The sequence below is a fragment of the Electrophorus electricus genome, chromosome 2 (assembly GCF_041902795.1).
Source record: "Electrophorus electricus isolate QZ-2024a chromosome 2, ASM4190279v1, whole genome shotgun sequence".
Lineage (NCBI taxonomy): Eukaryota > Metazoa > Chordata > Actinopteri > Gymnotiformes > Gymnotidae > Electrophorus > Electrophorus electricus.
In genome coordinates, this window is record NC_137498.1 from 1327501 (window position 1) to 1340221 (window position 12721).

A 12721-nucleotide genomic window follows, 5' to 3' on the forward strand; every position below is an offset into this window, starting at 1 on the left:
CTGAGAGCTCTGTGGCACGGTCCGCTCTGTGTATATGGAAACCGTGGATCTGGAGTGTGCAGTCTGGGATAAACTCACTCAGCCAGGTCTCAGCACAGCGGAGCGGGAAAAGTCCTTGTTTGTTCTGTTAAACACTGAAAGTTTATCTGTTTTGTTCCCTAAAGAGTGAAGGTGTGTAACGAGCACTCCGTTGGGCTTTAACCATCCGTGTGCCTCCGCTGCCGAGTAGGGCAGCTGCCCCGCTGACTACAATGTGAAAAAAACGTCTGTATATCCAAAATCGGGACCAGTGTCTGGTGGCATGGGGTGCCTGATATTTAACAAAACGTCTGTGCTGTTTGCGAGTTTGTTCGGTTGACGTGACAACAAATGCGGAAAAACAAACAAACCACCAGTGTCACCATCTATGATTTAAATATGGTTTGTATAGACTTGTCCTGCATTGGAACAAGTTTAACTCCCTGGGTCTAAGCCATTTCGATGCTTTATATACCATGATGATATTACTTTAGTAAAATTATGTCTGAAAATGGCATGTGTGTGTGTGTGTGTGTGTGTGTGTGTGTGATTAGGCTACCTGCAGGAGGCATATCTGTGGACGAAGCATGTCCTGTCCATTATGGAAAGGTCCCTCGTCCTGCTGCAGGACATTCGGGATGGCTCTCTCTATGAGGGTGTGGCATATGGCACCTACAGCACACGCTCTCTCTTCCAGTACATGTTTCTGGTGCAGCGACATTTTGCCATCGGACACTTCCAGCACCCCTGGCTTCTGCAGCACTTTGCTTTCCTCTACAGAACTGTGCTGCCTGGTAATGAGTCTTTTATGCACACACAATAAATAAATAAATATATAAATATAGCAGGCATTTAGCAGACGCTCTTATCCAGAGCGACTTACAAAGGTGTTGTCATTTCCTCATAGAACACATCCTAGTACAGCAGGTCAGAGTCAAAGACACCACTGAACTAGAATACTGTAGAAATACAAGGATCAATATTGATGTCTAGAAGTACAAATTCATAAGGTCTATCTTAAACAATGATAGAGTTTGTTAGTCAACACTAGTATGAATTTCATGGGTACTGGGTACTCATGGGTACTCATTTTAAATATTCTACAAATACACATACACACAGCAGTCTTTGTAGAAAGTGTTTCCATTATCCATCTGGATTTGTTTACTGGAGGAAGAAAGGAAGGCCATAATCAGAACACAAACCACTCACACACAAAGTTCACTGAACCTGCTAACCCACTGCTCGGTGCTGGCGGCTTACTCCTACAGACTCTCATGGTTGTGTGGGTCTTTGTGTGTACTCAGGTTTCCAGAGGACTGTGGCCATTGCGGACTCCAACTACAACTGGTTCTATGGTCCTGAGAGCCAGCTGGTGTTTCTGGATCGGTTTGTGATGCGTAATGGTAGCGGAAACTGGCTAGCTGAGATGATCCATCAGAACCGCGTGCTGGAGGGTCCAGGACAGGCAGGGAAGGGGCAGAGATGGAGCACACTGCACACAGAGTTCCTCTGGTAACACACACACACACACACTGCACACAGAGTTCCTCTGGTAACACACCACACACACACACACACACACACACACATACACTGCACACAGAGTTCCTCTGGTAACACACACTGCACACAGATTTCCTCTGGTAACACACACACACACTGCACACTGCACACAGAGTTCCTCTGGTAACACACACACACACTGCACACAGAGTTCCTCTGGTAACACACACACACACACACTGCACACAGAGTTCCTCTGGTAACACACACACACACTGCACACTGCACACAGAGTTCCTCTGGTAACACACACACACACTGCACACTGCACACAGAGTTCCTCTGGTAACACACACACACACTGCACACTGCACACAGAGTTCCTCTGGTAACACACACACACACACACACTCTGCACACAGAGTTCCCCTGGTAACACATACACACACACTCTGCACACAGAGTTCCCCTGGTAACACACACACACACACACTCTGCACACAGAGTTCCCCTGGTAACACACACACACACTCTGTACACAGAGTTCCTCTGGTAACACACACACACACACACACACTCTGCACACAGAGTTTTTTTCGTGTGTGTGTCAACCAGAAAAGTTGTGTGGTCAGGGGGGGAAAAAAAGTATTTATTTTATCTTTTAATTATTTTTGTAAAATGTTCTGAGGATGTGAAATATGCTGTGATTGAGGGTGAGGGTCAAGTTTAGGGTTGAGTGTCATGCTACATTCTTGCTACTGCAGTGTTTTATACCAAGTTTTCTGTTTTGGTGTTATTGTACAGGTATGATGCCAGTCTGAAGCCCACACCCCCTCCTGATTATGGGAAGCCCCGCCTGCATTACTTTGAGGACTGGGGGGTGGTGACCTATGGCAGTGCTCTTCCTGTAGAGCGAAGACACACGTTCCTCTCCTTTAAGTCAGGAAGGCTGGGGGGCCGTGCCATCTTCGATATTGTCCACCAGAACAAGTACAAAGAGTGGATCAAAGGATGGAGGAACTTTAATGCGGGCCACGAGCACCCTGACCAGAACTCCTTCACCTTCGCTCCCAGTGGTGTCCCCTTCATCACAGAAGCCCTTTATGGGCCCAAATACACCTTCCTGAACAACGCAGTCATGTTTGGACCCTCCACGTCTGACAGCTGCTTTACACCATGGGAAGGTCAGGTAACAGAGGCATGTAACTCTAAATGGCTGAAATACAAGCACGGGCCTGCTGCAGACTGCCAGGGGCGTGTGGAGGCGGCTCTGGAGCGCCAGGGAGTGCTGTTCATCCGTGGTGAGGGCCAGGCAGCCTACAACCCTGCCATGAAGATCAGGAGGTTCCAGAGGAACCTACTGCTACTGGAGCCTGAGCTCCTCCTGCTGGTGGACTATGTGCACCTGGAGTCTGACAGCCCCACCCACAGTAGCTGCACCTTCTTCCACAACACAGATACCCCCTTCCAGAGGACAGCCCTGGGCAGGCTGCAGGGGGCCTTTATCCAGTATGGACACGAATCTTACAAGATGTTCTGGCAGGATGACACGGGCAGCAGTGAGAGTGCCGCTATGGGCTACTGGAGGTACCCGCGTGGGTACCCATACAACGGCTCCAATTACGTAAACGTGACCGTACCACTGAGATATCCCCACACCAGGGTGGCGTACGTCTTTTTTGGACCAGGAGTTGATGTCCAGACCTTCAGCTTGCGTGGGGATGCAGAGAGGATCGACATCTTCTTGACCACTCGGGATCACACCTTTACCATTTACCTGCTTACAGGAGAGATGCCAAGCAAGCCTCTGTTTGCCATGGTGCTGGTGGACCAGAAGAAGATTGTGTTCGAGAAGGCGGCATCAGTACAGGAGCGCCCTCTGGAAGAAGTGGGTGAGTACGTGAGTGTGGTAGAGGACAACCTCCAACATGTGAAACCCATCTTCCAGCAGCTGGAACGTCATGTTCTGGCGCGAGTTCTTAACACCAACAGCTTGCACAAAATTGCAGAGCATCTCCCCAGATCCTCAGGCAGGAAGAAGCCACCAGCGGTGATAAAAAAGAAGCAAGGCAAAGTTAAGGGGTTTAAAAAAGGGAACCTGCCTGACATTTTTGCTCAGATTGAGATGAGCGAGAAGAGGGAGAGAAGGCGTGCTATGACGCACATATACGAGGATATTCCAGAAGAGGGCGACGGCGACTCCCGAGCGTTCATCGATTACAGCGACGTTCACAGAGGCAAGAAGGCGGGATTTGTGAAGGGGCGCATGTTTAATGAGCTGCCCATGGTGGCCACTGCCGAGAGTGCGGACACGAGCTACATCCGCCTCTTCCTCATCCTCAACATCAGTACGTTCTTCCTGCTGCTGGCAGTGCTGCTGACCCAGCAGGCCCGGGCGCAGACCCTGCAAATGCAGCGCTGCGTTTATGGCATCCTGATGGCCGATGGCTTCATCCTGCTCTGCCTGTACTCCTCCTGCTCGCAGACACAGTGCTGATGAGCGCTCCATCTGCTTTTCCTCCTTTCCTTTCTCTCTGTCTCTTTCATTGGACTTGGCTCCGCCCTACGCTGTAGTGCTTTCCTCTGTGGAAGCGAGAAATGGATGTAAGATGAGATGGGTGGAGGAATTGATGCCACTCATTTTATCCACCTAAGGCATTCTTGCTGAGAATCTCTGTCCGGCATCTGTGGTTTCTCTATTCCTTCAATTCGTCAGATCACCTGAAAAGAACTGGTGTGTCCTTCATGATGCCAACAGTCTCTCTGCTCGCAGAGACAAGGCTGACATCATCAGTGTGAAACACTTCCTCCTGCTTTGCCTCTTTTCCCGTGCTTCTTCTTGTTCAAGCTCAGTGCTGGCATCGTCAGTGTGGGACTCGTTATTTTCAACAACACCGTGATTCCCACCTGCTCATCCTAACATCATAATAGCCACTAAAATTCAATGTAATCTCTGCACATTTGGCATTGATGGTCATCAGAGGAATTGTAACATGTACATATTCTAAAGTAAGATATATAAATGTGTATATTTTTCGATGTTATTTTGTACTCTGTAATAAAAAAGCAAATGCTTTTTCCAGTCTTCCCTACCAGGGCATGTTCCCTCTTCTGAGTTGTGCTGAGAGTATTGAGACGTGAAACAGAGTGGCATGAATCAAGAGTTTCCACACTGAATCACTGTGCTGCCACATTAGCTATTAGAAAATACCCACTTTGTTCTCCATAGCAAAAACCCACTCTGTGATGCATTCAAGTTGTTGAACATTTTTCTGTGACTTCCAGACTGAATTGTATAAATAAATAAAATTACACCAACATTTTGTTTTTGTTTATTTTTTCATGATGGGTGAGTTGGGGTGAGCAAGCTGCTCACTTGGATTTGGTTCAGTACTGTGTGCCAGGACCCAGGACAGGTGTGGGATCAGATTCTGATTCAGTATTGACTGGGCTTTTGCAGTCAGATCATATTCAGTACTGACTTAAGCTTTGTTAAAGAGTCCAGGTTCTGTGCTGTGGATTTCTTTGCCTTTACTACCACCTTCTGACTAGAACAACTATTGCCATCCACGATATAATTTTAACACGTTTCTACCACACAGATGTTCACTTATGAGTGTTAGAATTTATATCGTTTCTACAAAGCGTTGGACGCCTATTGAGGAATTTTAACTTGGAAATCATCGCGAAATAAGCACATCTAAATCTAGCCCACTGACGTTAATTCCGCCTTCGACGTTTGACCCTCGTAACGCTTCCGTCGGACATGGGCGCGCGCGCTGGACGCCTGCTGAGGACTTTTAACTTAGAAAACCGTGTTGACCGTGAAATAAGCAAAACTAAACCCAAACCAGCACCGCGACATGTCACCACGGCTGATTCTGCACCAGGTGCACAGTGTAAGAGAGGTTTGGCTGGGCTGAACTCGGGCTCTGTGACTGGGCGTGTGGTGCGGCTAGCGCGCTGGGCTAACGGGCTAGTTTACCTCAGAAGGTCAAAACATTTAAAACCAAACGCATTCAGCCGTTTGTGTTTAAATGGACCTATTCTAATATATAATCTAGTCTAATACACGTTACGAGTGACTGCACATTTATACTAATTCAGATAGCTCGGTTGTCTAGGTATGTCCTTATGTCCGCTAGCTAACTAGGTGTACTAGCTAACCTAGAGATTTCTTCAAGGTTTTGCTGTGTGGAGGTTTGGAAGTCTGCTGTGACCCTAACTCTAACTCAGCTGTTACTGAGTCAGTAACCCTAACCCTAACTCTGACTCTGCTGTGACTGAGTCAGGCGATGATGGCGACCTTTAGGCACTATGCGGCTCAGCACTTGGCAACCCTGCTCTGTAGCTTTACGTGGTCTGTCACTTTGTAGCGTTGCTGTGGTTACTAATATGCTTCCATTTTAATATCACTCCAAGATGACTGTGGCATCTGAACATCTGAATTCTATTATTTAGAGGCGTGTACCAACACGTTTGTCCATACATTGTAGCTAGCTACATAATGTTGGGTAGAGAGGAAACATTTTATAAGAGGATTTATTACTTTTGCAGTTGTGAATGGAGCTTCTCCTGAGTGTAATGCCTGTCAGAATAGAATTAACTTGCATTTTGTTTACCGGATTAATCATAATGAAATCACATTCCCCTTTGGATAGCAATGTGTTAACATGTTAAACAATTTCCAAAAAATGTACTAGAGAATTGATTTCTTGGGTGTAACATTTCCATAAGATTCCATCAAAACATATTTGCTTATGTGAGAAACATGTTTAGTTTCTGTTGCTTGATGAATGGTAGTTCTCTATAAATGTCTATATTTGGGCAGAGGAGTTTCGCCTTGCTACTGTTGTCCTTGGCTTGCTCACTAGGGGCTTGGACTCAGACATTTGTAAAGTTGCTTTGTGACAATGGCTGTTGTAAGTAAACTTGACTTTGACTATATTTCTTTGCACTCAAACCACAGACATCAGCGAAGTCAACAAGAAGAATGATGCACTGTTGGCCTGGCTGAAGCAGGTCTATGTGAAGTCAAGAGACCCCATATCGCAGGTATAAGGACTATTCAGCACTTCCCACACTGCACCTACAGTTCACATAACTTTTTAACTCCTTTGCTAATTATTCACCTGTACCATGAAGAGAACACTTACAGAGGTGAATGTTTTCAGTATTTAGGATTTGTTCTGTTCTTCAGTTAATGTCTAGAAATGTCTATACATATGACACCCATTTTGCAGCATCTGCAAAACCTCTGCATTGATCACAGTTAATCTCATGTAGTGTGTTAAACTGTCTGAGTGCTCAGCCCTCTGTGGTGTGGCTGACTTCCTTGGGTGTCTGCAGGTTACAGTGGCTGCAGAACTGAAGCAGGCAGAACATGTTGGGCATCGACCATTGAAGTCCAGTTTACGAGGAGACCATTTTTTAATCAGTGACATTACAGCTGTTCCACAAGGCAAGTTGTTGATTGTTGAAGCCCTGACAGCGCTAAACAATCACAAACTCTCACCTCAAACATGGACAGCAGAGAAGATCGCCAAGGAATACACACTGGACTTGGCAGACGCCAAAGCACTCACAAAGTTCTTTATTCCCTTTAATGTGAAAATTATTCCACCCAAATCAGAGGAGAGAAAACAGATAAAGGACTCTTAGGACTAACATGAACAATGCTTTGAATGATTCACATAAGCTTTGTTGTGAATGTACATGTATTCTGATAATGGTTATGCTGACTCCATTACTTACTGCTTTACCACCATAAAGCATCTGATATGATACTTTGCAATCAGTAAACCCATAAAGGCATTGATGTCTATATTTGCTCACCTTTTTCAGAAAGGAAAATGAGTAGCATATGAGGCTCAGAGTAGTGAAGACTTCACTTGAAATTTGGTGGGGGGTTACATATGTATTGAAATTGGAGAATTGGTAATGACGGGAGAAATGCCGAGGTCATTTGATAAATGGGTTGAGGGTAATAGTCACATGAAAAATGGTGCCGATGTGATTAAAACTTACTTGCTTATGATTCCTTCTGTGCTTTGTTTGTCATGTCATACATGTGATATTTTGAGAAATTTGAAACCTCTGATAGCTTTGATTAAACAACGATTCCAGCAGCATGCCAACAGAAGACAGCTTAACCCTAAACTATCTTAAACTCTAAACCAGTTTTAACCCTAAACCAGCTTTAACCCTAATTCTCTAGACTGGGAATTCTGACTAAAATGTTACTGCAAGTTTGTGATAAGCACTGAGTAAACTGACTGCTGTGATGAGAATGCAGTTTACAGTTTAAAAAGATGATATAATCTAATCTGTACAGAGGAGATGATGGGGTTTGAGTGTAACCCTGAGTACAGGACAGACTGTACTCCACTATCCACTATCATTTTCTGCAATATATGTCTTCTTTCCTTTTAATCGAGTATTCATTTCAATGTTAAAGGAACTGAAATACCTCCACAGGGTATCTTTCTTTTCCATTTCTGCCCATACTTTGATGCAGCCCCACTGCTGGCTGAACTGGTGCCTGGGCCCCCTAGCAACGCCACTCGCGTCTCGCTGCGTCCGGATTGGGCTTCCAGTGAAGTGACGCACGCTGGCCGTGATCGCACCGGATGCGCGATCAGAAAGGGCTTGTTTGGAAGAGTCGACAGCGAGGGGATGGATATATGGAGCAGAAACTTCCAGCTGGTTTGAAAACAGCAATCAGAAATCTAAAATGTAGTTCTTAGTGCCAAGGTAACGTATCAACTACAACCGTGCAGATGTGTGTAGATGTGCTTAAATAAGAGTTAATACGGAGCAAGTGGTCATCTTTTCAGATCAGGCTGAGGTTGGAAATCTGGAGCGCTGGAAACTCCCATAGATAGGAAGGGTTAGAGTTAGGATTAGAGTTAGTGTTAGGACTAGGGTTAGGGTTATGGGTGAGATTAGAGTTAGCGTTAGGGTTAGTGTACTGTGTAGGTGTTAATAAGAACAGGGTTAGGGTTAGGGTTAGGTTTAAGGGTGGGATTAGAGTTAGGATTAGGGTTAGGTGACTGTGTCGGTGTTAATAAGAACAGTGTTTCTAATTTACTCGGTGTGCCTCGTCTCTTTCACGCGTACTGATGCGGCTTCTCACTCCTTGAACGTTCATTTTTTCCAAGGTATGTTTGAAACTGTTTTAAATATGCAGGCGTGATTTTGTTTCCGTTTCCGATGGCGTTTTCTTATGTGTACAGCGAACTAAAACAACTCTGTATACTAAAGGCTTGTGCGGTGTCATGCTAGCATAGTTAGCGAACAGGTCCCGATTTCTTTCCTTTGTTCCTAAGTGGAGTGTTTTGTCTTTCTAACCCTTTACAGCTCAAATGAACCGTTTTATCCGGTACCGTCTGCCTGTAAATACATATATACAATCAACGCTGTATCCTTTAGACTGTATACACATTTACAATCAACGCTGCATCCCTTAGACTGTATACACATTTACAATCAACGCTGTATCCTTTAGACTGTATACACATTTACAATCAACGCTGTATCCTTTAGACTGTATACACATTTACAATCAACGCTGCATCCCTTAGACTGTATACACATTTACAATCAACGCTGTATCCTTTAGACTGTATACACATTTACAATCAACGCTGTATCCCTTAGACTGTATACACATTTACAATCAACGCTGCATCCCTTAGACTGTATACACATTTACAATCAACGCTGCATCCCTTAGACTGTATACACATTTACAATCAACGCTGCATCCCTTAGACTGTATACACATTTACAATCAACGCTGTATCCCTTAGACTGTATACACATTTACAATCAACGCTGTATCCCTTAGACTGCATACACATTCACATTCAACGCTGTATCCCTTAGACTGCATACACATTTACAATCAACGCTGTATCCCTTAGACTGCATACACATTTACAATCAACGCTGTATCCCTTAGACTGCATACACATTTACAATCAACGCTGTATCCCTTAGACTGTATATACATTTACAATCAGCGCTGTAGACTGTATATACATTTACAATCAGCGCTGTATCCTGTAGACTGTATATACATTTACAATCAACGCTGTATCCCTTAGACTGCATACACATTTACAATCAACGCTGTATCCCTTAGACTGTATACACATTTACAAACAATGCTGTATCCCTTAGACTGTATACGCATTTACAATCAGCGCTGTATCCCTTAGACTATATATACATTTACAATCAACGCTGTATCCCTTAGGCTGTATATACATTTACAATCAATGCTGTATCCTGTAGACTGTATATACATTTACATACATGTAAATATATACACATCTGTATTCATAATGTTTTAGTGAACTTAGACTGGTTCCAAATGCAAATTCTACGCAGTTAATGTAAATTGCATGTATACGTAGCGGCTTATGTGAGTTGTCTTATTACGTTTGTTACTTTGAGATCACGAAAAATAAGGTGTAACAGTAAAGAAAAAATAAATGGGTTGTGGGCTTCCGTAGAAAAGTGACCACCTCTTGTTATCGGTAACGAACAGAAATAGATTATAGAGTGTATTGAGATTGTGGATGTACGGACCTGTGACCAGGCAGATGCAGGGTGAGGGGGTTCATATTCCTGGAATATCCTTACAGCAGAAGTAAGCTTTCTGTCTTGCTTTTATGACAGAACTGTTAGTTTTTATTTTTACGTTTCTGTTTAGTTTACGCTTTTTGAAAATTATACGTCTAATATTTTAGACATACTTAGAAATGACTGAATCGCTGCTGTTGTCATCTGATGCTTTTCTTGGCTGTATATCATTGTATTAGTATAATAGTGAAAATATGCAATAGAACATAAAGCAAAATTGATTAAGCTGCACCAGGTGGACAGAACATGTTTGCCGTTTCTTTGCACCCGCGCGTTAAGGGACTTGGTCTCCTGAGCAGCCAGGTGCCAGTGTGCTCTTCCTTGTTGCCAGGCTAAACACCTTTTTAGCACGCAGTACTTGGCTGAACAGCCGACCTGTTATTGTGGTTTCTGTTATTCTGTTATTGTGGTTTCTGTGGTTCCCTTCTCTACACCTCACTGACAAAATCTGGGCTGTGAGACAAAACCTATTTATAAAAATCTACAGCCCTGGGACACCATGTAAAATGGTGAACTGTGTGAATTAATGATATAGGTCATGTAGAGTGTGTGTGGGAGTGAGTGTGTTTGGGTGCGGGATACAGTCATGTGTTAGGAGTTCATTATACTGATGGTGCTGCTTTCTCTTTTTCTGCAGGCTCTCCCTGTGATGAGTGTGTGTGTGGCGGTGGGCAGTCTGAGAGTGCAGTAGTTGATATGGCGCTGCGAGTGCATAAATGCTGTTTATTGCTAGGCACCGTGCTGCACTGCCCCGTCTACCTGCGTCCATCAGCCAACCAGACACGCTGCAGGCCATGGAAAACTCCTCCTCCTCCTCCTGGGACAACAGCTCGGCCTTGTTCAGGATGCTGTTGATGACGGTGGCCCCTGAAGGACAGGCACAGGACAGTGCGCAGGGCCTTAGTCTCCCCCTGCAGGTGTTCTTCGGCCTGGCCATGGTCTGTATGCTGCTGTTGGCCTTCCTGGGGAACGTGGTGGTGTGCGTGATGGTGTATCGGCGTGCGGCCATGCGCTCAGCCATCAACATCCTACTAGCCAGTCTCGCCTTCGCAGATATGATGCTGGCACTGCTCAATATGCCCTTTGCTCTGGTCACTACGGTCACTGCGCGCTGGGTTTTCGGGGACGTGTTCTGTCGAGTGTCAGCCATGTTCTTTTGGCTCTTCCTCCTGGAAGGCATGGCCATTCTGCTGATCATCAGTGTGGACCGTTTCCTGATCATTGTGCAGCGGCAGGACAGGCTGAGTCCCCGCAGAGCCAAGGTCTTGATCGTGGTGTCCTGGACTCTGTGTTTCTGCCTGGTCTTCCCTCTGTCACTGGGCTACCCAGCCCTGCCGGTGCCCCCGCGTGGCCCCCAGTGTGTGTTTGGGTACACAGCGGAGCGGAGCTCCAGCACCTATGTGCTGCTGGTCGTGCTGCTGTTCTTCTTCCTCCCGTTCTTAGTGATGCTCTACACGTCCTTGGGTATCCTGAATACCCTCAGACACAACACTCTGCGGGTCGGCGCCCGCTCCGACGCCCTCGGCCTGGGGCAGACAGGTAAGGCGGACCTCGCCAGCCTCAGCCGGTCCTTTCACATCAACATCGACATGAGCTTCAAAACGCGTGCCTTCGCCACCATCCTCATCCTCTTCTGTGTCGTCACTGTGTGCTGGACACCGTTTGCCACCTACAGTCTGTTGGCTACGTTCAGCAGCTCCTTCTACAGCAGTCAGAGCTTCTTGGAGATCAGCACGTGGTTGGTGTGGCTGTGCTACCTCAAACCTGCCCTCACGCCACTCATCTACTACTGGCGTATCAAGAAGTTCCGGGATGCCTGTCTTGGCCTCGTGCCAAAGCACTGCAAGCTCTTCCCCCATCTGCCTGGCCACACCAGGAGGCGGAGCCGACGCAGCATGGTCTACGCGTGTGGAGAGCACCGCTCTGTGGTCTAGAACCGCTCTCCACTCTCAGACTTTATTCACTTTAAGATGGTAAAATCAGAACGAGCGGCCATGTTTACTTCTTATACTGTTTTGCTATGTGATTAGTTTATTGAGCATTTTTATTATCTTGTGATCTCACAGTGAACCTGATTAATTTTGCTATGAATTCTAGACTGTGCTCTTAGTCATACCAAATGCTGCTTTACCTGGTGAAAATGTGCAATTTTGGTTTGCTGGTCCTTTATTTTGAATTAAAAACATGTGTGAAATTGTTCAATCTGGAGTGTCTCTCTATATGAACTTCAGATTAGTTTTTTAGGCTTTGACAGTTCACAACCAGTTTGTCAATACTTTGGAGTTGAGGTTGGTGCATATGTGGCTGTTCCCCTGTGCAGCTTTTCCTGTTGCCCCCCAACTCCCTGTGCTTGAGGCTGCAGTCTCTGTCCTGGGATGTCTGAAGTGTTATTTCTTTAGACTCACACAAAACAAAACAGGATTTTGGGCTCGTTTTTTTATTTAGTTTTGGAGTAACCTGTAAACAGGACATCCCTGTGCATTATAGAGCTGGCAGAGCAGGTGAGGGTTAACACGCCTGACTCCTTCACCCCTCCTACCAAGCTTAA

The 12721-nt window shown here is 45.5% G+C and overlaps 3 protein-coding genes across 8 annotated transcripts in view; all 3 read left to right on the forward strand.

The window, feature by feature from the left end:
- dse (dermatan sulfate epimerase) overlaps nt 1-4844 on the forward strand; it is a 15676-nt gene extending 10832 nt beyond the window's left edge. For all 4 annotated transcript variants that reach the window (XM_081694979.1, XM_027030736.3, XM_027030737.3 and 1 more), the window contains 3 exons: nt 573-812; nt 1326-1533; nt 2329-4844. In XM_081694979.1, the coding sequence (XP_081551105.1) occupies nt 573-812; nt 1326-1533; nt 2329-4021 (2141 nt within the window). In that variant the 3' untranslated portion in view covers nt 4022-4844. The remainder of the gene's footprint in view (nt 1-572; nt 813-1325; nt 1534-2328) is intronic.
- A 405-nt stretch (nt 4845-5249) lies between these two features.
- On the forward strand, nt 5250-7561 carry ndufaf4 (NADH:ubiquinone oxidoreductase complex assembly factor 4). 2 transcript variants are annotated; one of them, XM_027030731.3, is made up of 3 exons: nt 5250-5414; nt 6494-6579; nt 6874-7561. In XM_027030731.3, exons 1-3 carry the CDS (start codon nt 5291-5293, stop codon nt 7183-7185), a joined length of 522 nt encoding a protein of 173 aa, XP_026886532.1. In that variant the 5' UTR covers nt 5250-5290; the 3' UTR covers nt 7186-7561. The 2 variants fall into 2 exon arrangements, with proteins under 2 accessions (XP_026886532.1, XP_026886531.1); XM_027030730.3 differs by having other exon boundaries at nt 5251-5423.
- Nucleotides 7562-8127: 566 nt separating this feature from the next.
- On the forward strand, nt 8128-12375 carry gpr63 (G protein-coupled receptor 63). 2 transcript variants are annotated; one of them, XM_027030735.3, is made up of 2 exons: nt 8128-8277; nt 10811-12375. In XM_027030735.3, the coding sequence occupies exon 2, from the start codon at nt 10890-10892 to the stop codon at nt 12105-12107; it is 1218 nt and encodes a 405-aa protein (XP_026886536.2). In that variant the 5' UTR covers nt 8128-8277; nt 10811-10889; the 3' UTR covers nt 12108-12375. The 2 variants fall into 2 exon arrangements, with proteins under 2 accessions (XP_026886536.2, XP_081551366.1); XM_081695240.1 differs by lacking the exon at nt 8128-8277 and adding an exon at nt 8298-8684.
- Nucleotides 12376-12721: the final 346 nt, after the last annotated feature.

What these genes read in the sequence shown, in the direction of transcription:
- ndufaf4 (XM_027030730.3), top strand. Translation starts at nt 5,291, where the DNA reads ATGGGCGCGCGCGCTGGACGCCTGCTGAGGACTTTTAACTTAGAAAAC. An exon ending in TTCTGCACCAGGTGCACAGT is followed by an intron (nt 5,424 to 6,493) that starts GTAAGAGAGGTT and finishes CTCAAACCACAG; the next exon opens with ACATCAGCGAAGTCAACAAG. An exon ending in CAAGAGACCCCATATCGCAG is followed by an intron (nt 6,580 to 6,873) that starts GTATAAGGACTA and finishes GGGTGTCTGCAG; the next exon opens with GTTACAGTGGCTGCAGAACT.
- gpr63 (XM_027030735.3), top strand. Translation starts at nt 10,890, where the DNA reads ATGCTGTTTATTGCTAGGCACCGTGCTGCACTGCCCCGTCTACCTGCG.